Consider the following 26,348-nt stretch of genomic DNA (forward strand, 5'->3'; position numbering starts at 1 on the left):
TTTAAAAAAAAAAAAAAAAAGAGACATATAATCATAGTACCTTTAAGACTGATGCTCTTTGCACAACTGACCTTTAGAAAATAGTGTCCCAATCATACCTTAGTTTTCAGTAAGGAATCTAAATATTAAAATACAAGCAAAACAAAACACACAACACACCTCAAAACTTTAAATTTTTTTATTCAACAATGTACACTTATTGTCTTATTTGATCTACAAATCTCTCAAGTTTTTCTGATAAAATAAGTAAATCTGAGTATGGTTGTAGAGTGTAATTTTGTATTTTTAAAACACTGAACATTAAGTAAGACATTGATAAGGGAAGATCATCATGTAACTGAGACTTCCTTGGATTCTTTAAGACCAGCAACAGCTTTAAGTAAATACCTAAGCAGTTATTTAGCAAAACGGTAATTTCTGGTCACTGTTCCTCTATCTAAGAAAAGACCTACTTTTATTATTTTGAAACTGGGCAAAAAAATATTGAAAAAAAATTCAGAGGGAAAGGGACAATATTTTCTAACATAACTGTAATTCACTAATTATCCTTTTCAAAAGTAAAAGGCAACCCAGCTCATAAATAAATGTTTGTGCACAATATACAGAGATTACTTCTCCAATACATTTGCTATGTTGCTATGCAAGCAAGTCTGGCTTTGAACTCATAGTCCTCCTGCTTCAGCCTGCTGGTTGCCAGGATTACAGGTGTCCACCATAAAGCCTAGCTACCAGTTTATTCTAAGTCTGGACATAAATGAACTATTGACAGATGCTCAAGAGTATCCAAAGCCATCCAAGCTGTTTGCTACTACCTGTGTTTATAAAGCTATGCAGTATAGACCACATTTTGAATCTTTACTAGATTTACTAACTGCCACTATAAACAAACAGAACTTTTGCTGTCTTTTCAAAGCCAACAAGATGAAAGAGAAGTAACCCTTTTTGATAGACAAAAGCTATGAAATAATATACCTCATACATGGAGCTTGGGAAAACACCATTGGTAGTATCTTTTACTCAGCTCACCTACAAATGTCCTCAAGTTACCGAAGTTACCTGTTAAAAGATGAAAGACAAGCTCTGGCCAGCACACCTAAACAACCTTTAAGAACCTACTTAGTACATGCAACTGCAGTGAATGAACCAGAAGCCCAGATCAGTCTGGGCTTTTAAAAAGATACACATTGTCCTTAAAAACAATCTGTGTTTTGACCTTAAAACTGAACGATTTTTATCTCAAATCATCCAATTAACCAAATTTATGTTAAAATAATAAAGGTTTAAAAAAGTCAATCCTACCTTTAAATCAGTTTAAGACATAAAACTGCCACAGAGCTTCATATGACAAAGGTCTTTCCTTCGTTTCAGTTTGAATGACTTTCCATTTCTTTTTCATAAATATTCAAAATTCACTGAGAAGAGCATTGGATCCAATGGTTTATAAAGCTGATACAATTGCCCTGTTTCAAGAAAAGCCCTTTAATAGATACAAGTCAAGCTCTCATATCAACTAGACTTTATTCAATGGGTGCCAGCTTTCCTTTTAGTTCCACTGATGAGCTAACTAACTTTGAACCATGTTTCCAAAGATGGTAAAGCTAAGAACAGCAAAATAATGACAGATTACTTTTGGTAATGACACACAAATTAAACTTTCAAAACATGTGCATAGCTTTATTCATCTACTTAGATCTAACCTTTTCACGGAGCTTCAGCAAAACTTCAGCAAAACTGAGTGTGCAAAATGCATTTCTAAAACGTAATGCAAGCAAAGCTTTTCACATTTACACTGGCAGGAAATACAGAAACTAACAAATCACATTAGGGAGAGTTCAGATCTGTCTTTTTTTGTTTTGTTTTCTATAATGACAAGAATTGCACAGTTTATTGAGACAATTATAGACATGAATATTAAAATCTTTCTAAGCAAGGTGCTTCAACCACGAAATTTTTGTTGGAAAGAGCCAATAACTTGGATCAAAGCTCACAAAGAATCACAAAAATAATGTATACTCCCATCATCTTCCTGTACTTTGCAAACAATGCTTTTAATAACACCTTTTGTAACACTAGGAGACAGCAAACTGAAACTTCCTTCAAAGAGCACAAAGTAATGATATCATCACATCACTTGTAGGTGGTGTTAGGGTGGGGGTGGGGGTAGGTAGTGAAGATTCCTTTTTACTATTTCCCACTACAGACCAGCCACTAACAGACTAAAAAATGAAGAGAAAGAAAAAAGTGACTCCCCAGTTTATAAAAGAGTTCCAGTTTGACAAGATCTATGACTTTAAACAGAGAGCACCAATTGGGCAATAGAATGAGCATTTCCACTGCATAAAAATCAGTGAGGTGGTAAGAACCATCAACATCTCAGGCATCACTACATGGCCTTTCCCAAAGTTAATATACATGCAAGGCACACTGATATAAAAATAGATCTCTGGCCAACAAATATATTAAGTAAGCAAATTAAAATTTTGGCTCTACAATATTGGCAACATCAAAATATAACCAGATAGCTTTGGACCACACATCATTCTCGTATTCCTCCACCTCATTTGGTGTCCCTCCTCTACACACTTTTTGGGTTTTTTTCTCCTTCATGTTTGAGTATGTGCTTGAGAAGATTTTTTTTTCCTTTGTCAAGTAGCATTCTTATTGTTTACCTTTGTTAAGTAAAAAATACACTTGAGAAGCAGAGTAGTCAGGAGCTTTATTAACTAAACTAAATATCTGACTGGTTCAGGGCAGTATTACTTCTCTAAAAAAAAAAAAAAAAAAGAAAAAAGCTTACTGACAATTAAAAAAAAAAAAATCAATGAAATGACTTCCTTTAATTCTTACCAATTCTTTTTGAAGCAAAGAGGGAATAATAGAAACGAAGCTAAAATCTAAACTATTTTCAGTAGAAGACACTTTACGGCCAAAATATAATATTAACCAAAAGTTTTATTTCCTAAGTTACTGTCCCCTTCATAGGTCAACACCAACTACAAACTGACTTACTTCCTGAAGAGAATTATAAACTGTTCATTTTTGTTAGTGGCTGTGCTACCGAGAAAAGGTATTAAAGCAACCTATGGTTATAGTAATGTTAAAAAGTGCATCACATTCTTGATTTTCAGTTTCCCATAGCAGCAGCAGGCGTAATCTAAGACAAAACAGTTGTTTTCATTCTAAAGATGCAACAATACCAATGAAATGTATTCAAGATTGTGAAAAATTATCTACAAAAGATAAAAGGCAAACTGACTTAATAGAACTAAAGGTATTCGTTCATATTTACATATTAAAACCACTTTGTTAACACCAAATCTTTACAATTAGCAAAAGAAATATGCATTTTAAGAATAAAACAGATGTTACTAAAGCAATATTCATTTTGGAGCCTTTGTTTAGCACCTGAGGAAAAAAGGGGTATGTATGGAAAGCTATTGTAATGTTGATCTAAGTTGGTTTGGTCTGTAGATTAAAACTGATTACAGTGAAAGCAAAAGTGAACTGGGGAGAAAAAAAAAAAAAAAAACATTTGTAGCTATTTTAAATAAGGCTTTAAAAAACAGACACCAAAATATAAAATGGCTTCAGAACTCTGAATGTAACAAAATTTTCTAAACAGGAAATGTCTGAACCAGCAATCCCCACTACAGCTTAAGAGTGTTAGTTTCCAGTCCCTGACTGCAAATACACTGGTGCTTTACTGGGTATTTTATGATGGACTTAAAATTCAAAACTACTGCTTCAAAACTTAAAAGTCAGTGCTTAAGCGAGTTGATTTATCATTTTTCACACCAACACGTAAGGGTCTTGCTGTTCACCTAAGTGTTCACAATCATTTTAAGATACTAACAGCAGAAGCCCACCTTCTTCAACCAGGAAACCAACAATGATTTTGAGAACGGTTGGCCTGTGCTCTTCCGGCCATCTTTAAGCAGCTTCTATTCTTGTCCTGTGCTTCCTTCCCTACTAGTACATTGGGGAAGACTTGCAAGTCCCATCCTTTCTAACTGTTAAAGAGTCCTATCAAAATCCAGCCTGGCAGGCATATATCAATAGGCCTTATAGAAACTTTGTCCACTACATGTATTTGGCCAGCTACAACGTATTAGTTCTTTTAGTCTGTTAATGACGCTTAGCATTTTTGAACACTAAGTGACTTGAGAGACACCACCACCAGTAGTGGAGAGGTTTTTTAATTCAGCCAAGTCTTCAGTTTCCTTACCCATGGCCATCTGTTACAAGTTCGCATTTCATTTACATGCCCTTTTTTCTAACCTTAAAATCTATCCCCCTGCTCCCCAAAAGAGCATGAGGACATAAGTACTTTTGGTGAGGGCTGGCAACAAGCTAACAACCAAGTGTAAAATGACTGCTGCTGTGTCCTACCAATTGAGGTTTATTTTCTCTAAAAACTCATTTGAAAACAAATCACAGCACTGTATTCCATCTATGAATTTTTGCAAGTTATAAGTAACTAGTAAAGCAGAGAGAGGACAGCAAAAAGGTGTCACTCAAGTTTCTAGTTAAGTAGAGAAGGGCAGGCTACTATAGACACCATAAACACACTTTATTGATGATGTGGAGGTTCATTACTAAGGTTAGAGGAAACACTATGCAATTAACTTCAGGTTGTGGATGAAAAGAAAAGATAAATACACCCTGTCTTTTGTGGGGAAGGGATATTATTCAAGACATTTACACAAAAGTGAGTGGTATGTGACGCAAAACCTACAATCAAGACAAACTGAAAAAGAAATCATCACCCATAATTAGTTTCTATTAAAAAAATAGGTCATGATTTCATCCTTAGTGCCATTTTTCTAGTACTACCCTTTAAGAATTTAAACCACCCGACTTTATTCCATGTAATGAAAACAAATGGCACAAAATAAATACAAGTTTCATTCTCTGAATACTAATATAATGTCTTAAACATTCATTTACTAATTCTTCGCATCTTCATCTTTCCCTCACACGCAAGCACCCCAACATCCATCCATCCATACACACACACACACACCCTTTTCAGTCTTTTAAATGGAGGGATGTTAAAAATCCCCTCTAGACTGTATTTGGTTTATGCTACAGTACTAATACTCTGAGTTGAAGGAAAATATACCAACAACATACTGTTATTTAAATGTGCTAAATTAATCACAGCTGATGTTTCTTTAGAAGCTTACACAAAAATAATCAGAAAACAGATGAACTTGTAAGACTTTTTTTTTAATAAGTGCTCTGTAAGGAATTGTGTGAGGACCTAAGGAGAAAGATTGAGACAAGTATCAAACAGCACAAAAGATGTCTGTCCCAAAGTCCTGCTTGTACTGAGGCAATTAACTCCATTAACCCAATGTCCAAAAAATACTGACAGTTAATGATGGGTCACTAGGGATCCCAGAAAGTTAAGAGACATTTCTAACTACTATATATATATATATTCCTCTAACCATATTATCAAGAAAATTTCAGTGGAGAAATCAAAGTGAAATGTTGCATTGTTTCATTTAGAAGTGAGACTCAACACCTTTGGACAGAGAAGAAGTACATTCTCTTTAGCTTCTCTGCACAGAGGCCTGAAGGATATGGAAAAGGAATTATGAAAGTGAAGGCCTTTAAAGGTACTATTACATCTAAGTTAAAAAGCCCAATTCAGGAAACTGGATTTTTCTGTTTTCAGTTTGTGCATTCAACCTTGTATGCCACAAACCAAGGAAGGTTTTTTTTTTTTTCCTTTTTATCTTTTTTTTTTCTTGTGATTTGTGCAACAGAACTTTAAAATTTCAGGCAAGCAAAATGGGCATTAAAAAAAGATAGGGGTAGGGATTTGGCCCTAAGGCGACAAGTGGTTACACAAGGCAATTAAACACAAAGCAGAACTTTAAAACCTATAAAACAAACTGGAGCCTTTCTTTAATCAAGCATTTTTTTTAAACTTTTTGAAAATTTTTATTAAAAAAAAAAACACAAAACACAGACTTTTTTTCAGTTCAGTATGTGGCGTGTTGCAATTTCCAGTTTGTTCAATGCTTTAAAGCTCAAGGATGCCTCATGGATGTACACAGGGCTGAAGCATCCTAGCTTTTGGCAAGCAGGCAGGAGACTCAACAACCAAAAAAAAGAAAAAAAAAAAATCAAAATAGGAACAAACGACTAAATGCAGGGCACGTCTGTAAACATATTATACATTTGAAAATTACAATATCAGTAAAAGTGATACAGTTTACAGGTGAAATGAGACTATCTGAAACTGGCCTACCACAAGTTTCTGAACCTGGGCTGATACAATAAGTTATTATATATATTATGTATAAAAGGTTTTGTTTACATCAAGTGGAATTGGCAATCCATGCTTATACTTTAAAAAAAAAAAAATCTAAGCAGGGCAGAAATCCAGACTAAAAAGTTTTTCTCTGTGGTAAATCAAATAGCTTCTTTCATGAACTATTTGTTAAAAACCTGAAATTAACAAAACCAAAAAAATCCATCCACACTACAATCGCTCAAAACTGGACATTTCTTATAAAACAATTAAGAGTAAAAAGCAACTACTTTCTCCCCATGTCCAGGGGATACAGCCTGCCTGTTATAAAGGCCCTGCTATTTGAACTTGTATTTGACAAACATGGACACACTAACTTCTCTGTATGTGTTATGTGTGTGATGATGCTACACCAGGTCAGAGAACTTGTTATGCCACTAACATCACCCAGTCTTAAATTGGACCCTTAGTCTCTCTCTCTCTCTCTCTCTCTCTCTCTCTCTCTCACTCACACACACACACACACACACACACACACAATTTTAGCATGCTATACACAGGCTGCAGCGCAACAGGATGGTAATACGATGATAAGACAGGGCTAGTGGTCTTTTCTGCCCATAACAAAATTTCCAGACTTTCACATTATTTTCCTAAAAAAAAAAAAAAAGAAAACAACCCATCTTGCTCTAATGATAATATAATTAGAAGCTAATAAGCTCAGAAGTAGAATTTGCCTGAAAACACAAGCAGTGTTTATTACCTCCTCGCTGGCTAAAAACAAACATTTTTTCATGAACTTTTTATCTTTTTAGATTTTGCTGAGAAACTGAAATTAAAAGAATTTACAGAAAGGTATGTAAGTTTCTCTTAAATGTTTGATGGAAAACAAGAGTACACACTTAGTGTTAGTGACAGAGAGCAAGTCTGAGCACCTACAGCAGAAAAGCAGAATATATTTTTGCTCCCAGTTACACAATTACAAGGGGTAATTATCAGCCAATTACTTGTTCTGCAACTTTTCTTTAAATGACACTCAGATTCTTCAGCTGTTAAAAGTCAAACATATAGCCAAAGTTAACTATGTACCCACAAACAGGATTGTAGCACTTCAATGCCCCCCTCTGTCCCTACCCCACAAAAGTAAAAAGGAATTATTTCAAACACCCCACATAGGCTGCACAACTCTTGGCAAGACATGCAAATCATTGGATTAAAAAACAAAACAAAACAGAAAAACAAACAACAAAAAACACCCCTGCAAACTTCAAGGCATTTATCCAGCATTCTCGCAGGGCTCAAAATAAAACTAAAAGATCAAGGGTGGAGTGGGGGGAAATGTTGAATCATTCTGGGTTCCCCGTGATTAGTGTATCACTTTAGTCACAGAACAAGGTTCAGATACCTAGTAAGTGGATTTGCCTTTCCAGTGGGTCATTTGTTGCCCAAGTCGATGACAGCAGGAACTTTAGAACCACGCTTGTTTTAAGTCTGTATTCATTAATCATTTGCATTCACACTTAAAAACAAAAACTAACAAAATAATAAAGGAAAAAACTATTCGGTACCGGAGATTAAATAACCATGTGTAGTCTCTTGAAATAAATTTGATTCCTTAAGAAGTCTAATTACTTTCAGTTGCCTTTTTTAAATAACTATATATATATATATGTATATATATATATTTGTATATATTATCCTGTGATTCTACTTATGGTTCCTCTGCTGCGTTGAAGATCTAGGAGCATAAAAGCCTTGTGTCCCCCATGAACGGTGGCTCTAATGCTGCAGAAAGGTTACAAATAGGCAGTCTGGTCCTTCATTGATCTGGACTATCCATGGCTTCATTGTAAGTGATTATCCTTTTGGGATCTAGAGGCAAAGTGAAAAAGTAAACTAATTAAACAAAATCAAAACAAAACCCAGCAATCTCCCCAGAAATATCTTTTTAAATTGCTACCCTTCTGATTAAAACATAATTCTTTCCAGTATTATTATCCCAAGTGAGATCCAGTTTCAACTCAAAATAGCCGTTCAGCCATTCCCAACAAATCCAACAACAGTGTCTACCACCCACTAAGGGATAAGTTCATTTAATGAGTTATCCATATGATTTAACTGATTACAAAAGTGGCAAACATGAAATCATGAAGAAGGAATCTTACCCACAAATAATTTAATAGTAACAAATTCTTGAGCTTTTTTTTTTTTTTTTAAAGCAAGAAAATACTTTTCATTTTTAAACAAGGTCTCATGTGATCCGACTGGCCTTAAAACTTGCCATGCAGCTGACTTTGAACTCCTGGGTCCTTTATGTCTTCCTGCCAGGTGCTGCATGTGCCATCGTGCCCCAGCCTAAAATCTCTATTTTAACCAGAATAGGATGTTCAACAAGGAATGGCTCAAGTAAAATCTAGCATCAAATAGTTCATGTTAATAATTCACTACAACACAATAATCTGTTTAGTCTCTTATCACTTATTTACTCCTTAATTCCCACATTATCACCATCTTCTTTCTCAGCAAACATAAAAGTAGGCCCCAAGATGCCTAGGCACATGCCTAGAATATAAACACCCCATCACCAAAAAGAAATCTTTGTAAATTCAAAACATAAAACTGTCAAAACTTGCCTGGACAAAGACTACAAGGCAACTTGTTTTTTTTTTTTAAGACAGGGTTTCTCTGTATAGCACTGCCTGTCCTGAGCTTTGTAGACCAGGCTGGCCTCAAACTCAGAGATCCTCCTGCCTTTGCCTTCCCAAGTGCTGGGATTGAAGGTCCAGCCACAGCTCTTTTTAATGTTATTCTAATTTTTGTACTCCCTTCTACAGAGATCATTAAAATTTTGTTTTACATTAAGTATTTATGTTTATGTTCATGGGTAGAGTACAACATTTCAGAGTTAGTTCTCTCCTCCTGGCCACCTTTCACATTGCAAGGTTTGGCAGTAGGCATCTTTACCTGCTGAACCATCTACTCAGTAAAGACTATTTTATTATTATTATAGCCTGGCTAGCCTTAATCTCAGACACTGGTCTGACTCTGCTGGTATTAAAGGTATGTAATACTACCAATACCAAATCTATAAAGAGAGCAATTCTTTTTTCTTTCCTGAGACAGGGTTTCTCTGAGTATCCTTGGCTGTTGGGGGACTCAAGACCAGGCTGGCCTCAAACTTACAAATATCCACCTGCTTCTGCCTCCCTGTTAAAGGCGTGCGCCATCACACCCAGCTAAGAAACCAATTCTTATGTGTTTGCTAATTATCTTTAAGCCATGGCTGTATTAAACAAAAGACTTGATCCTTGGACATAAAAAGGTAGAGTAGCTATGATGCCTAAGAACTACTTACAGCCAGGAATGGCATGGTAACCATGATGTAGTGGCACACACACCTTGGAAATAACCAACAAGACTTTAATGAAACCCATTCAACAAAAAAGGGAAAACATTCCTGGTCCTGGAAACCTAACCCAATACCTACGGCTAGTAAAATCATGGCTCTTGAATAAGAACATACAAGCACTACTTCATTAATCAAGCATAATCCTAACTACACTCTACATACTTATTCTTATAGGGGATAGTCTTCACCCCACATCATGGAAACTTCAACACATGAAGACCATTAGAGAAAACCACAATCAATCAAAATGCAGAGTTGTGGAGTCCAGGCTCAATGAACACATCTAAAAATCTCCTGCACCTAAGGTTTAGAGAATATTGCAAAGAGGGGTAGCAAAGATTATCAAGAACCAGGTCATCAGAGAATTCACTGTGAGATCCTCTCCTAGGAATGTCTAAAAGCTACACCATTAAGTCTCATCAACATGATTGCCTAACTGTGAGCTGAATAAGGATAACAATAGACACAGGTGCTAAAGTAAATGACAAAGTCCAGGAGCTTCAACCTTACATAAAGAACTACAGGCAACTAAGAAATGTGAGAGTTTAGAGTTTCTTCCCCACATCAACTGATTATCCAATACATCCAATACTGAATGATCAGCCCTGAAAACATATACATAGAAATAACATTATATACATGAAACAAAAATGAAGAGACTATGAACTTGAAATCAATCAAGGGGGCATAAGGAACAGTATAATTGGTTCAATCATAATAACTTCAATACTAAAGAAAAAAAAATTAAAAATAGAGAGAACAATGTTAGGAATCAAGAATTTGTCACTTTCTAGCCCATCTGTGAGCTGAAACTTCCTGACATGTAGAGTCAAACAGAATCTAAGGCCATTCACCAGGCATTGCAGTTAGGGTCTACTAGGACTCAATGATCACTTCTCCCGACAAGCTCTAAATCTATTCATGTATTCAGTACCTACTGTTTTAGTTTAAAATTCCTAAAGAAGACAACATGTAGACTGAACACCCAGTCCCTGTCCTGTCAGCTCTTGGTTATGGAGGAGGATAAAATGAATTTGCTATTATTTATATTTCCAAACACCATGCCAGAGAACTCATTCTCTCTAACACTGATTATTTTCCCAAACCATGAATTTTAGTTCTTAGGCTGTCATCCCCTTTTCTATCATACAAATACAGGCAGAATGCATAAAGGTAAAAACATTTGTTTTCTCAGAAATATATATTTGAAAGAGGGAGGAACTGTACTAGGGGTTGTACCCAAGGCCATATATATATTAATCATGAGCTCTACCACAGAGTCTAAAACTCTTAGCCTCTGCAGGTGTGGGAGCACATGCCTTTAATCGCAGTACTCAAGAGGCAGAGGCAGTTCAAGGCCAGCCTGGTCTACAAATTAAGTTCCAGGATAACCAGAGCCACACAGAATAACCCTGTCTTGAAAAAAACCAAATATGCAGAATTGAAAAACCTGTTCTACAAGAAGAGTTTCCATTTTCCCTGCAACACTGTAGCCCAGGATAGCCTTGAACTTAAAAGCCTAATTCTTTAAAGAGCTGGGATTTCAAGTCACTAAGTCTCATTCTTAGCAGTCTTGGTAAGGCAATTACTGTCTTGACAAGCAGTTAATATAAAATAGAGCATGTTCATTGGGTAGGCCATGATTCTAATTATCCTCACTAAAACAAATGTCATGATTTTTGATTTGTGTTAACATTTCAAGTAATTAACCATTCTTACCTTGCTTCTGCAAATTCCATATAGATTCCATTTCTATAAGAGAGAGAGAAAAAAATGATTTTATACATCACGCTTCAATGAATGCTGTGTAAAGCTCTGCTTTTACACTTACAATGTTATACTTTTCTTCATACATCCGAAAAACCTAGACTGCTACTTCTGGGATAAAGTATATAGGGCTGACTGACAACAGTACAGCTACATGCAACACAAAGCTAATCTTTAAGCAGTATATAGATTATGTACATGCTGATTATGAAAAATCAGGAGGATTGCTTCCTGCCAAGCCTAATGTCTGTCAAGTTCAATCCCTGGTAGATGATGGTATTCATCGACCTCCACGAGGTGGGACATGTCTGTAAGTACATGTGTATATATACCCCACACACACACACACACACACGGCCACTTATGCAAAACTGACTTCTGTGTTTACAAATAGTAAAGATATGCAAAAGTCTACATATATATAGAAAGATTTATTTATTATGTATGCAGTGTTCTGCCAGCATGTACACCTGCACAGCAGAAGAGGGCACCAGATCTCATTACAGTTGGTCGTGAGCCACCATGTGGTTGCTGGGAATTGAACACAGAACTTTTGGAAGACTCTTAACTTGTGAGCCACCTCTCCCGCCCAAGTCTACATATATTAACGCTATTTCTCACCTCACTGTTACTGTACCTACTTACTGGGCAGCCTACCTTAGTGGGGCGGTCAAGTCTCCTCAACAGATCATTCATCCTATTTAATAAACTTGATTAAACATCTAGGAGAGTGGTTATGACCCCTAGACAACAACACCTAAGTCCACAGGCCAAAATGCCAACCAACACCCTATTTGTCTACACAATCGTCATTTGCTCCAATTTCTTTCAAACTTACATGTTTACTTTGACATCTTACAGCAAGGGCATAAACATGTCTAAACCATAGTGAGAGCAAGCAGTGAGAACCAGCTTTGTACACAAGGCTTCACAATGGACATCCTAAATGAGTAAGACATAGCTTATAATACAAAACACCCTAGGTAGTCCCTGAAAGTAGAGATGAAACCAAACTATTCAGAAAAAAGGGATGAGCTATCACAAAAACAAGACAGTACTTTTCTAATGCCCATACAAAGACAAAAAGGTTATTTTGCACTATAGAACTAGATCTCCTAGCTAGTTTCACTTATTAAGCAATCTGTTTATGTAGGATTCAGTAGGGTACAAACAAGAAATGACCAGTACAGTTCTAAAAAATTCTTATTGTAAACACAGAGGCTGAGAATTATATAACTACATTATCCCCACAAGATCAAAGATACATCAGAAGTTGTTTTACTTAGAGGTATGAAGGGTGCAAAGGGTCTTTCTGTGTAGCCCTGGATGTCCTAGAATTCACTATGGAAACAAGGCTGGCTTTGAACCTCTTATAAAATTAAAGATATCACACCTGTAATAAACCAAACTTGGAAAAATGAATTAACTGATTGCTATTTGAGTTTAAGGCCTTCAAGTCCTGGGCAGATGTCTCTCTAGAGAAGCAAGAAGCCATATATCCAGGCATGGTTTTTAAGTAGAAGCTTAACAATTTGAGGCCAGCCTAAGTATACAACAAAACCTGATTTCAACACCCCATCACCACAAAAAAAAAAGACCTAAGTCAAGTTTATATAGATTATGACAAGAATATACTTCAGCCAGGACAATACAGTAAGATACTGTCTCAAAGAAAGAAAAAGAAAGATAAAGCTTATTTCTGTGAATTCCTTCCAAGTGATCTTTCAAACCAGTATCATTGTGAATTTATGATCACTGTGCTAATAAGGCAGATATAAGAAATCAAGAACCACTATAGCTTCTAAACAGACAAATCATTGGAACTCTATTATTTACTATACCTAGCCTTATATCTCGGCATTATAGAGAAAAGCACTTTTCCAAATACAGGAAATTGAATCAAGGATTCAATCAAGTCAATGTATATATTTTAAAAAAACTGCTGGAGGCTTATGTTAATAAGATTCCTAAATGTTAAAGGCATTCATGGACAAGCTAAATAGAAATTCTTAGCATATGTTAGCGAAGAATGTTGGTATTTGGGCTTGTAAGAACACATACAGAAACTATATACAGCTCGCCCTGGAAAAATGAGGCAAGAGGTGGAGGATCTTATTTCTACCATAGCTCTGTTCATATTCCCTACCACTTTAGAACTAAAGGCTGAAAAGAAGGACTCGGTTTTCTATCACTGAGCTAAATCCATACATAAACCCTATACAATTCTGACTCTAAACTGGAGAGGGTTACAAAATTTTTACAGTACAGTATACACTGCAGTTCATTTTAGATGTCTGTAACACTGATTCTTTGAACTTCTACTTAATGTAAATGAATGTCTTTGGTTTCTCTGTATAACTCTGGGATCAAAGTATGTGTGCCATCACATCCAGCAACATTAATTTTTATTATGAATCTTTATTTTATTAAACATTGAGGCAGGGTTTCACTATGTACCCTTGACAGGCCTCTAAATTAATAGTCAAGATGGCCTTGAACTGGTCAGACTACCTTTGAACTATTTCAGGCCCAAGAGCTGAGTTGACCAGTCTTCCTTGTAAACTTTACAAACCATCACAACCTTACCTCATTATGCCCAATTTCCAAAATCAGTTCCCTTATGCCTTTCCCCAAATTACAAAGGTTTTTTTTCAAAGTTTGATCATTCACATGATTATAAATGCAAAAGACTCCCTTCACTAGAAATAGCTGACATTGCTCTATCATGGTACAAAGATAAATTTGTGGTGCTAGGGAATGACGGTCTTATCCATGCATGCTAAGCAAGCCCTAACCCAAGTATTATTTTTCTCTTTCAGATAGATTTTAGGTATCACAAGGTAGTCTTATGAACTTTAATTGAACTCCCAATCTTGCTTCCCAAGTGCTGAGATTACAAACTTCAACCAATCAAATTGGGTTTTCAATAAAATCATGTTTTTCCCTTTTATTCTTTTTATTAAAGTCTCTCTCTATACAACCCTAGCTGTCTAGGAACTTACTATGTAGATTAGGCTGGCAGAGTGCTAAGATAAAGGAGTGATCCACACCAGGCTAATGGTAATTTCTTCTTTTTTTTTTTTTTAAAGATTTACTTATTTATTATATATGCAGTGTTCTGCCTGCATGTACACCTGAATGCCAGAAGGGGGCACCAGATATCACTACAGATGGTTGTGAGTCACCATGTGGTTGCTAGGAATTAAACTCAGGTCCTCTGGAAGAACAAGCAGTGTTCTTAACCTCTGACCCATCTCTCCAGCCCCTAATGGTCATTTCTTAAGCAAAATTCATGGCACAATGTATACGTAATGGAAGAGCTAAGAGAAAAATGTCAAACCTGGACTGTAATTCCCATCAACTCCTTAATGTGTTGTCATTTTATATCTTTAACTGAAACGAACATTTTCATTTAAAAAAAATATCAGTAGTACTGAGACTGCAAGTTATTAATGTTAAATTAAAATACATACCATTCCTACTGAACTGACACAACATACCCTCCTACCTAATATTTCTAAATTAAATTGGTGAACAGTCTATTTTTGAAGCTACAGGTACTGCACAGAACTGCCAACCCCAATTTGGTGTTTTTTTTTTCAAGAACAGGTTTCTCTGTGTATTCTTGGCTGTCCTGCACTTGCTTTGTAGACCAGACTGGCCTTGAACGTACAGAGATCCATCTGCATCCCCACGTGCTGGGAGTGCCACCATGCCCGGCTTTAGAACTTTCTAAGCTTGACTTACTAATTACAACAACAGATGTTGAGTAGACCCAAACACTAATGCTATATATAATACAGGCAGTTACTCTTGATAGTCCAGTTAAGCACAAATGATTCTCCTTTTCAAGTTTAAAAAACATTTAAAAAAAACTAAAAGCCTGGTTAATTAAAAATTAACCCTTGCTGCTCTTCCAAAGGGCTACAGTTTGGTCATCAGCTCCCACACAGAGCAGTTCACAACTATCTGTTAACTCAAAATACTGATTCAAATAGAAAAACCAGTAGACCAATGAACCACTACTGAATCAACCTATATTTAGTAGCAACTCAAAAACTTGCCCTCCTGGAACCTTAATGAGTTATTATCTGCTTAGTTTTATTCCCATCAGTTTTACTAATGCCTGACTGCAAAATTCAAGCTTAATACACTCTACTAAAGATGATAACTGAAATCATGTAGAATGGCATTTAGGTATCTATAAATTCTACATTAAAAAAAAAAATTTAAAGTTGCCAAGCACAGTGGTGCACACCTGTAATCTCAGCCTAATCTACAAAATGAGTTCAGAACAGCAAAGTTACACAGAAATCTTGTCATGGAAAAAAAATAAAAGCTAAGCTGTGGTGGAACACACCTTTAATCCTGGCATGTAAGAGGCAGAAGCACTGTATGACCAACCTTGGTCAACACAGTGAGATCCTGTCTCAAAAAGGAAAAAAATCATGGCTGAAGATCTACCTCTGTGGCAAGGAGCCACCTAGCAAGTACAAGACCTGGTATAAACTCCAGCATTAGCCCCCATCAAAAAAAAAAAAAAAAAGGATAAGAAATTTTGTTGCAGGGATAGCCTAGGCAATGTGAGATCCTAGCTCTAAGAAACAAACACCACATACAAAAACCTACCAACCACCTAACAGAACAAGATCATCTCAATGTCTTAGGCTCAAAATTATCACAAACTACAAGATACTGATTTTCAATAGGAGGCCCTAGAGAGCAGATGACACAGAAAATGACACCAAAACTACCCAACTATCCTGGCAGATAACATATATAATTAAACACACCTTAAAAGACTAATAAGCATTTCTCTTTTGCTCTACTTTCAGCTTCTAAACTTTTATTTCCAAGGAGACCTGGAAAACAAGTCAAAATAATCTTTACCTGTTAAGATTCCTTAAAAAAGATGTCACCAGGTTTGGTGGGGTATGCCTTTAAAAAAAACCTTTAAAAACCTTAGTCAATCCCAGACTCCCCACTTCTCCTCAAATGTTTTGAGACAAGGTCTGTCTCTCCTTGTAACCCTAGCTGTCCTGGAAGTTGCTATTCAGATCTCTGAATTCAGATTCCTGCAAGGATTAAATGCACCAGCACACCCAACTTCCTATTTCGTTTTTAAGTAGGAAACAAATATTTTCAAAAGTACATGTTTATAAAAGTACAGTCTTTCAGTTTGTAGTTCAAGAAAGGCAACTAGTGAGGGAAATCTTACCAAGGTCCTACCCCTACATTAAGAGCTTCAGGAAATTAATGGACACTGAGATGGAGTACCAGTTTTCTTTAGGATGAGTGCCCCATCCCAAGCAGCCAGCTCTAAACATTTAAGCACATGAACTCAGCATGCTGTATTCTTACATACATGTATGTGTATGTGTAAAGCAATAATTAAAGGGACTGTGAATTTGGTGAGGACACAGGGTAAGTTGGAAGAGGAAGAGGGGTGAGGTAAAAAACGCTGTGAAAACACAGTACTCATGAGCACAATTCATGGGCACCAGACACTGGTGTGGTGCAGACACAAAAGCAGGCCAATATTCAAATACGTAACTACCTTTTTAATAAAGAAATAAGTCACATCGGGCACAATGGCACAGCCTGGTCTACAGGAATCCAAGACAGGCTCAACTATAAGAAATCTTGTCTCGAAAAACCAAAGCTAGACAGCTAGACACAGATATGAATAAATTATGTTCACTGATGTTTAAAACAATAGAAGCAGAAACTAGCTGAGAGGACAGAAGTAGAATGGTTTCACCTGGTTTAACACAACAGGCCTTTAATCCTAGCACTCAGGGATCAGAGGCAGGCAGAGTGTGATGACAGCCAAGGCTACACACAGAGAAATCCTGTCTTCACACACACACACACAAACACAAACACTGGACCTGGTCTTTACAAGCCTGATCAATCCATGTGCCTGTCTCTGTTTCCCTGAATTACTTTAGTAAACCACTTTGGTACCTTCTAAAGGAGAAAAATTTGACACTCCATGAAATGCTGTGCTAATTGAGTAGTATATATATATATACTTCCTAAGAAGCAGAGAGGGAGGCCACATTTAGTGGTACATATCTCAACTCTCAGGAGCACCTAGAATATAGACAATCACTTAAAAAAACTTACAAGCCTTTGAGAATACACTTGCAATCCCAGCACTTGTATGAAGAATTCAAGGCCAGCCTGACTATGAGACCCTGTTTTAAAAACCTAAACAAAATACATAAGGTTATGCCTTTAAATGTCCCATTTCCACATGAAACCTCTTTAACTAGTGGTCAATTCTACCTCTCTTCATCATTTTATGTTGTGAAACTACATTCCTCTAAACTATATTATTTCCAAAGACCTTGAATCAAGAAAGTGATACTTATCTGGTCATTAATATCATAGGACTTCAAACATACAACCATTAGTGTACACATGCACACAACACACACACACAGAACCAGCCCATCAGATTCTTTTAAAAAGTTACCTTACAAAGTGAATAAAGTGTAATTAAAAAAAAAGAAAGTTACCTTTAGTGTGATATATAATAGCAGCCCTCAGGTCAAAAGAACCCCAGCTATCATTCCTTTCTAGGCCTCTCTGGTATCTCTGTTCTTTGGCGGAGCCTAACAAAGTGTTCGTTGGAGAGGCCATAGGATTTTGATTTTCTATTTCGTAGTCCTTTGAGAGAAACACTAAAGCACCTTGACTACTGGTGTCTGCTTTTTGCAGGTCACCTATATGACTGGGTTCCAAGGATAAGGCTCCACTCTCAGTAGTCCCAGATTTTAGAATGTTACCCAGAACTTGAGGACTAGTCCGTTTTTCCAGCTCATAAGCCTTGGGAAACACAGGATGCTCAGTTCCTGAGGGAATTATTTCAGCACCCTGTGAGACCAAAGTGGCAGGATATTCTCCTTGAAATGTCACTTCCATCACTTTATGATCCGTTGACTTTCCAATAACAGTCTCCGGGCCAGCACTGGGCTCATTTATAAATGATAAACCCCATTGATTCTGGAAGATATCCCCCAGGTTTTGCTGATCTGTCTGAGAGGGCAGATCTACTTGTGCTGTGCTTAACAGCACCGTTTGCATATTTGAAGGGTAGATAAAAAGGCTAGACTTAATTTGTTCAACAGCTGCTGAAGTCAGACTCATGTCCTGCAGAACTGAATCAGTCCCAGTAGAGATGGGTGTTAAAGTATTAGCAGCAGTAGTTAGCAGTGGCTGACCCCCAGATGGATACATGCTTCCATCAGTTCCTGCTAAAACAGGCCCATTAGAAAAATTGGCAGAAGTAACAGATTTCAGAGCTGACATGGGGACCTGGGATAACCGACTTGAAGACTGGGTCTGAGTTTCCCCAGTAGATGATGAAGAGGATGAAGATGAAGATGGTGACACAGACGAGTTCTGTACAGTTTTGTTGAGGTTTTCTTTAACTTTGCTTGCATAACTTATTTTAGGAACTATTTTAGCACTGCTATTGTCCACTGGAAAAACTGGGGGTGGTTTAAACAAGGTCCATGAGTCCTCTTTGGAGGCAGCAGCTGAGGCATGCTTTCCTTTAGGCCGATCATCAAACTTTTTGCTGCTCAAACCAGGTTTAATATCTGAGCTTTTACGAAGCATGTCACCCATAGCAGGTTTTCCACGACTTGCTCCTCCAGGTCCAGTTTCATACTTCCAAATAGGCTTCGAACCATCTACTCGAGTTCCCTTTTGTTCACTATAGTCAGGCTTTAAAGTTTCAAGTCCCTGTTTTAATGCTGGGACACTAGTCTCTTGCATTATTTTGTCCTGCACTAAATTAAGATTTTCACAACCCTTGGCACTATTGCGCCTAGCTTTCCTTTTTTTAGGAGTGGTGTATCCACTCTCAGATCCGCTACCATCATTATCTGCTCCTTTGCCCATATAACCATTAGTAATATAGCCTGAATTATTCGTTATAACACCATTTGGAATTGCTACAGCGTCAGTCTTATCTACAGCCTGGTTCTCTCCAGATTTATTTTCATAAGACTTCCCATTCTTTTTGTCCATACTATTTTTCTGAATAAAATTCTTGGTTTTAATTCCTGCTTTTCCGAAGGTGCTGGTCTTTACAGTCTGCTTCAGGCTAGTGTCTACAACTTGTTGGTTGCCATTGAGGACCCTGGAAATAGGGTTAGTAGTTTCATCAGAACTGAGGTTCTTTAAAGATATTTCTCTTTCTCCGGCATTACCATTTATTTCACCATAGCCTATAGAAAGAAAAAACAAACACAAATAACACACATTTAAATCACAGTAAGTACTTAAGACTGAAAAAGCTTATCGGTACTAGATACTATGCTGTAGGGTTTGCTACTTCACATTTCTAAGAAATTTGTCCTCCCCATTTTACAGATTATGACGTGGAGTTCATTGCTAAGCACAGGCAGAACTAGGACACAACTCACATCAGGGCCATCTACTGGACCAGTAGCCAAACTAATTAGAAAATGAACAGGACCTTTCAAGCAGCATGCCACAATACTCTAGATTATCTAAACTGAATAAAACTATACATTATAACAATGAGGCCCACTATAAAAATTTCCTTACAATTAATTAAATTCAATACAACCCAAGTGTGGTACCTGTCTGTTATTCCAGCACATCTGAAAACTGAGGCAAGAGGATTGGACATTTGAAGCCACCCTGAGCTACAGAACAGAACCTTGTCTCAAAACAAACACACATTTATTAGACCAGTGCTACTCTCTGGGCAAAGCCCCAAGCTCAGATACAATAAACTAAAAGAAAACTAAGGCTGTGGCCTTTGCCTCCCATGTATGACCACTGAATTCCAATCCCAAGTACTACCCCCCTCCCCAAAGGGGAAATTGAGGGCTGTGCGTGGCTAGTTGCCAATGTCTATGAGACAAAAACTATAAGGCCTGTAGACTTTCCCAAACTAGTCAGATTCAGCCTGACATCAAATCATGAAGTAGCACTAAACTCTGGTCTGTCTAGAACCCACAGCTTTCTACCCCCATGCAAACCTGCTCACAAAACTACAATGAAAAGTATTTGAAACAGGGTTTCTCTGTGTAGCCCTGGCTGTCCTGGGCACTCTGTAGACCAGATTGGCCTCAAACTCAAACTCTGCCTCCCAGTACTGAGATTAAAAGTGTACACTGCCACTGCCCTGCATGTAAAAAGAAATACATTCTTTCTTAACTTCCTGTCAAGCATGTAATGTCCAAGGCTCAACCCTTGGTAGTTGGAAAAAAAATTACATATCCTTAGTTGTTTTTCTTGACAGCATTTCTCTGTGTAAACTTGGCTGTCTGTCCTGGATTTGCTTTATAGACCAGGCTGGTTTGGAACTCAAGTGCTACGCCTCCCTCTGCCTCCTGTGTACTGGGATTACAGGTGTGTGCCACAGTAAATCCTTACAGTACCATTTTTCATTTTCTAAAAACTGTAATAAGACAGACTTCCTGTTGCTGAGGGCTGAGCCCAAAGCTATACTAGGCAAGTGCTCTACCACTAAGCTGCATCTCCTGACCCAAATGAAAGCTTTCATGGAGCACATGTGGTGGCCACGCCGTTAAACCTAGTGCTGAGCTAGATGCAGGAGAGTCTAATTCAAAGCCAGCCTAGTCTACAGAACGAATCCCAGGCCATCAGGCTCCATAGCAAAACCTTGTAATTAGGCAGGCAGTAATGGCAGACAGCTTTAATCTCAGCACTCAGGAGGCAGAAGCAGAAGGATTTCAGTGAGTTCAGCCTGGTCTACACAGTGAGCTCCAGAACAGCCAAGGCTATAAAAAGTCTGTCTTGACAAAAACAAAAACCCTACCCTGTCTCAAATATTTCTTTCCTTATACTATATGGCATGTTTTCTACAAAATTTTCTTCAAGAAATGTGAGTCAGGCCTAGTGCTGCATTCCCTACAATCCTGTCTCAAACAAGGACACCAGATCTCACTATAAATGGTTGTGAACCACCATGCGGTTGCTGGGAATTGAACTCAGGACCTTTGGAAGAACAGTCAGTACTCTTAACCTGAGCCATCTCTCCAGCCCTCCTGTCTCAAAAACATTAGGAATAGGAGACCTAGAGAGTCTCAATAGATTTATCCTTGTGAAACTCTGGACCCCGGACAACAAAGACAAGAACTACCTCAATCTAATATCTCAGTAAGTTAGTATCTATATCTTCTGGCTTATTATTAGATTATTTTACGTAATTCAACTAAAGGTGGACAATGTTACATGCAATGTCAGTAACAATATTGATGTTCAAATCAAGTTGAACCAAACTTGAACAAGTCTACCTAAGATTTCTAGTGGCTCAAATACCAGAAATCACTCATGGAAAAAACAGTTAGAAAATGGTGGCCCACACTACCTCCAGCTTCTCTAGAGAGTGAAGCACCAGAATTACAAATTAAACTATAAAGGGCCAAGTCTGTAGCTCAGTGGTAGACAGGCCCTTCCTAATACAACCAGGATCCTAGGTTAAATCCCAAGTTTGCAAAATAAAACAATGAAACCACCATGCAGCTTTTAAGTTTTAGTGACAAAAAGTGTTCTCACTTATCTACATAATAATTTTCTAACTGTGGCCTTCCTTGGTATGAAAAGCATCTTTTAAAGCTTAGATAGTTAAGAATGTGAAGACAGTAGTTATTACAGAAATTACAGAATTCCTAACGCTTTTATTATTTAGGGCTGCCATGCTGACTCCACTTCAGATAGACTTAGCAAAATTTGAGTTCTGATAAATCTGGCTTTTGGATTTGACACTAAAATTATTTAACAATTTAGTCTTCTCTCATGCCCTCTTCTGGATCCAGAAAACCAGTTTCTCATAGATTTGGGAGTAATGGGTCATTACCCACAAGTATGTCCCAAACATATTCTCCTTTTCTTAATTAGCACTGTACACAATAAACCAACAGCCCTGTGTGACTATAACCACACAGCAATGGTCTCTCAATTTCCTAAACCCAGTTTCCCTCCTTACTCTTCATCCCAGTTTAAGACGTATTTTGAGAGGTGCCACCTCTATGGAGAACAGAGTCCTGTGTGGAATAGGCAAACCTCAAAAACATAAATTTTAAATCTAAACCATACCAGTACTTGACAACCTTAATACTGTCTCACCTTCTGAAAGCCAAAATTAGTGCAGTTCTAAGTTTCCAGACTGCTGTCCTTACCATTACACTATCATCAGTCCCTACCACCCTACAAAAGAAATCAGGTCTTCAAAGTCATTGTCTACAGTAAGTTTTTCTCACTAGTCAGTGACAGCATAAGCTTAAGATTTTAAGTATTCCCTCTTCTCTTCAGTTTATGAACAATTTCAATCTGTGACTATATAAACTTTGATGCTTAATTTTTTTTTGCTTATTGTTTAATTATTTTCTCAAGACCTTTACATTTACTTTGTTATGCATGACTTTCTATCACCTAAAACTCAATTTGGAGACTTGACACTGGTTTTAAATGGTCCCAAACACCTTTCACTTTAATACCACGAGAAGGACTTGTCCAAGATCAGAGGGTGGTGACACAGCCTCAGGACAACCCACTTCCAGCTCATCGTTAAATTAAGAGGGAACCAAAAGCTGGCCCTGGGTTGCCCATCCAAATCCTGTAATTGATCAATCCCTCCCGAAAAGTCACCACCCAACCTCAGAAGTTTGGGTGCTGAGTGAAAAACGAATGAACACGGCCTGAGAGGCTGTTTTTCCTTTTTTTGGTAGGAAATGCGCTGCTGTAATGAAAAAGGCCTAAGTGAAAAAGCCTCTGAGGCGGAGTCGTGAGCGAACCTGGCAGGAGATGAGATTCCTGTGGCAGAGAAACTCGTGACCCGGGAGCTGGGTTCCCGCTGGGTACCCCACCCGGCCTCAGGCGCCGCCTCCACCCAACATGAAGCCCCTCGCCCGCCGCGGCCTCCGCCCGGGCCGCCTTCCCCCTCAAGCTCCTCTCCGAGGCCGGCTCCCCGCCCGCCCCGCCGCCCGCGCCGCCCGCCGCGCCCGGGAGCGGGAAACGCGGCGGCCGGCGCGCGGGTCCACGGGGCAGGCCGCTCCCCTCGTGGCCGCGGCCCTCCCCCACCCCAACCGCCCCCGCCCCTCACCCCAGGGACCCGCCCGGGGCCGCGCGGCCGCCACCGGGTTACACAACCCGGCGCCGGGCGGGGGGAGGGGCGGCGGGCGGCGGCCGCCCGCAGTGCGGGGGACCCGGCGCCGGCCACCGAGGGTCCCGGGGCGGCGAGCACGGCCCGCCGCGCGGCCTCCGCCGCCCTGCCCCCCCCCCGGCTTCCTCCCCCCCCCCGCTCCTCAGCCGGCCGGAGTCGGTGACAGGAATCGGCTTCCAACATGGCGGACAGGAAGCGGCCCCGCGCGGAGAGAACATTCCAGCCTCGCCGGCTCCGAGGCGAGCGGGCCGGGGGCGCAGGCCTCCGCGGGAGCCTCGCGGGCGGACAGCGCGGCCCGGCGCCCAAAGCGGGCCTCTGCGGGCGGAAACGACCCGAGGGGCGAAGGGGCCCGGCCTCCCCACCTAGCCGGCCAGCCCCAAGGCCACAGGTGGGCTCGGGCCGGCGGCCGAGGAGGACGCTCCCCCGCTCAGCCCGGCTCCGCGCCGGCGGCTCGGGGTCTCGCGACCCCGCCCGAGCCGCGACCCACGCCACCCGCCTCGATCGCACACACCTCGAGGGGATTTTTTTTTTTTTGAGGGCGGCCGACTTTCACCCCTTTTTAGGGCCCCCGCATTCAGGCAACTCCAAGGCCGCGGGAGAGGGGGAAGGCAGAGAGAATAACAATAACGAGGCTGGACTCCCAAGGCCGACCGCACAGGTCTGCCTCCGGCCGGGGCGGGGGCCGAGGAAGGTCACGCCGGCCTGGCTGGGCCTCTCCCATGCTGAAAGGGAAGGAGAGGGCGCTGCAGCCCGCACCTCGCGGCCCGCGCCCGGGAAGAATGAAAGGGGGCATCCCCGGCCCCGCGGGACGCACACCCCGACCGGGTCCGCGCTTTTCACGTCCAGCCCCACCCCCATCCCTCCGAGTGTGTGTGTGTGTGTGTGTGTGTGTGTGTGTGTGTCCCTTCCCCCACCGCCCTCCCTCTCGGACCTGTTTTCTTCTTCGGCGTTTCCTGGTGCTGCTGGAGGGTGTGTTTCTGCTCATGTTTCAGCGGCTTGGGCTGGGCCTTGGGGCTGCCCTCAGCTCCATGCTGCAGGTACTGGTGAGGCTGCTGGTGATGGTGGTGGTGGTGGTGGTTGTGGCTGTGGTTGTAGAAATAATAATGGTGGTGATGGTGCGGCGGCTGCTGCTGCTGCTGCTGCTGCTGCTGCTGCTGCTGGGGGTGATGGTGCGGATGGTGGTGGCTGTGATGGTGCTGAGGCTGTGGCTGGCCGGGCTTCTCCTCCATTGAAAGCGGCTGGGACTCCCTGGCTGAGGCTGCGGGCTGCTGCACCGTCAGGATCTGAGGCTGCTGCTCGGCGCTCGCTCGGTATATCTGAGCGCGTCTCGCCAGCGCACTGGTTAAGCGAGCGGATCCGCGAGATTGGCAGCCGCGCTCCAGCAATCAGGGGCCACGCTGCGCGTCAAGCCCCGCCCCCAGCCCAAATCCTCTTCCCTTCCTTCGCCGCCGCCGCCTGGCCAACGCCGCTTACCCTATGCAACCTCACAGGGCCGGGCCTTCAACGTCAGCATTATGGCTCTCTCTTCTATCGCTTTCTCTCCTTCACCACGCAGTTAGCGAACAGCACTTTCTACACTCCTCGCCGCAAGCAAGCTGGTGTCGAGGGTAGCAGATTCCACCGACGATTCCACCGGCGCTAGGAGCCGTCTGTTGATTTTGCACCTCCTCGACTGCTCAGCTTTGTATGCTTGTGTGTGTGTGTGTGTGTATGTATGTGATTTTTAAAATCCTTTTCCGTGTGTGTGTGCGCGCGTGTGTGTGTGTGTGTGTGTGTGTGTGTGTGTGTGTGTGTTTTAATCCTTTTCCGGGTATCCAGAGGAGGAAAGCTCAATTCCCTTAACCCTTAGACCACGAAAGGGGCAATACAAAAAGAGGAAATAAATACATTTTTTAAGAATACAAGACCTTCACCACTCGATAGATCGTTTTGTATTCTGGATTCATTTTGCTTTGTATTCATATGCTAATCTCTTCCTTTCCACGGACGGATTATAGGGTTCCACAATGGGCTATCTGTGTAATTTTCTAAAAGGGCACAAAGGGCTTAAATTATTGTTTCTTTGTAGTTGAAAGAAAGACAGAGAGGGAGGGATGAAAAATCTACACTGAAGTTTTTTGTTTTTGTTTTTGTTTTCTTTTAATTAAATACTACAGGTGAAGTCAAGTATGGAACCAAAATAGGTTTTAGAGTAAGAGTTTCAAAAGTAAAGGAAGGGAGAAAGGACACCTTTAAACGTTCTTAAGGTTTTGGTTTTTTTTTACTTTTTTTTTGTTTGTTTTGAATTTTAAAAAAAACACGAAATTTAAGAAGGTGTTTGCGTTTTATGCTGTTAATTCAACCTGACATTGTAGGAAGGAAGGGAGACACAGGGTACCCTGCGAATGAATTTTTATGGGTTCTGGCTGGGGTTTGGTTTGTTTTAGATTGGTTTGTTTTTGAAACAGAGTTTATGTAATCCTGATCGGCTTGGAACTCCCTGTGTAGAACAGGCTAGCCTCCAACTAAGAGAGCCTCCTGCCTCTGCCGCCCTCAGTGCTGGGATTAAAATCCTACCTCACCACACGCGGCGAACGTGCTATTTCTTAAACTACATTACATGTATACATGCCTTTTTTGTTAAATTAGATACAAGGAAATGTTGAAATGTAAAATTTACCATCTTAACCTGTTTTTCTGTGTTCTGTCTCACTTCTTTTGAGACAGCCTTACCACGGGTCCCTGACTGGCCC

General features: G+C 40.0%; 1 protein-coding gene across 1 annotated transcript; it reads right to left on the minus strand.

The window, feature by feature from the left end:
• Positions 1 to 162: 162 nt before the first annotated feature.
• Nufip2 (nuclear FMR1 interacting protein 2) lies at positions 163 to 25,277 on the minus strand. The gene is made up of 4 exons (XM_021652668.2): positions 24,548 to 25,277; positions 17,966 to 19,684; positions 11,394 to 11,426; positions 163 to 8,137 (listed from the first exon to the last, which is right to left on the minus strand). The coding sequence occupies exons 1-4, from the start codon at positions 24,843 to 24,845 to the stop codon at positions 8,085 to 8,087; spliced, it is 2,103 nt and encodes a 700-aa protein (XP_021508343.1). The 5' UTR covers positions 24,846 to 25,277; the 3' UTR covers positions 163 to 8,084.
• Between the last annotated feature and the right edge of the window lie 1,071 nt (positions 25,278 to 26,348).

This window comes from Meriones unguiculatus, chromosome 7 (genome assembly GCF_030254825.1).
Source record: "Meriones unguiculatus strain TT.TT164.6M chromosome 7, Bangor_MerUng_6.1, whole genome shotgun sequence".
NCBI lineage: Eukaryota > Metazoa > Chordata > Mammalia > Rodentia > Muridae > Meriones > Meriones unguiculatus.

Bases quoted from the DNA above. Each gene is read 5' to 3' on its own strand.
- Nufip2 (XM_021652668.2), bottom strand. From the start codon at position 24,845: ATGGAGGAGAAGCCCGGCCAGCCACAGCCTCAGCACCATCACAGCCAC. The intron at 11,427-17,965 runs GTAACTTTCTTT...TCTCTCTTATAG, and splicing joins TATTATATATCACACTAAAG to AAATGGAATCTATATGGAAT. The intron at 8,138-11,393 runs GTAAGAATGGTT...CTTTGCCTCTAG, and splicing joins ATGGAATTTGCAGAAGCAAG to ATCCCAAAAGGATAATCACT.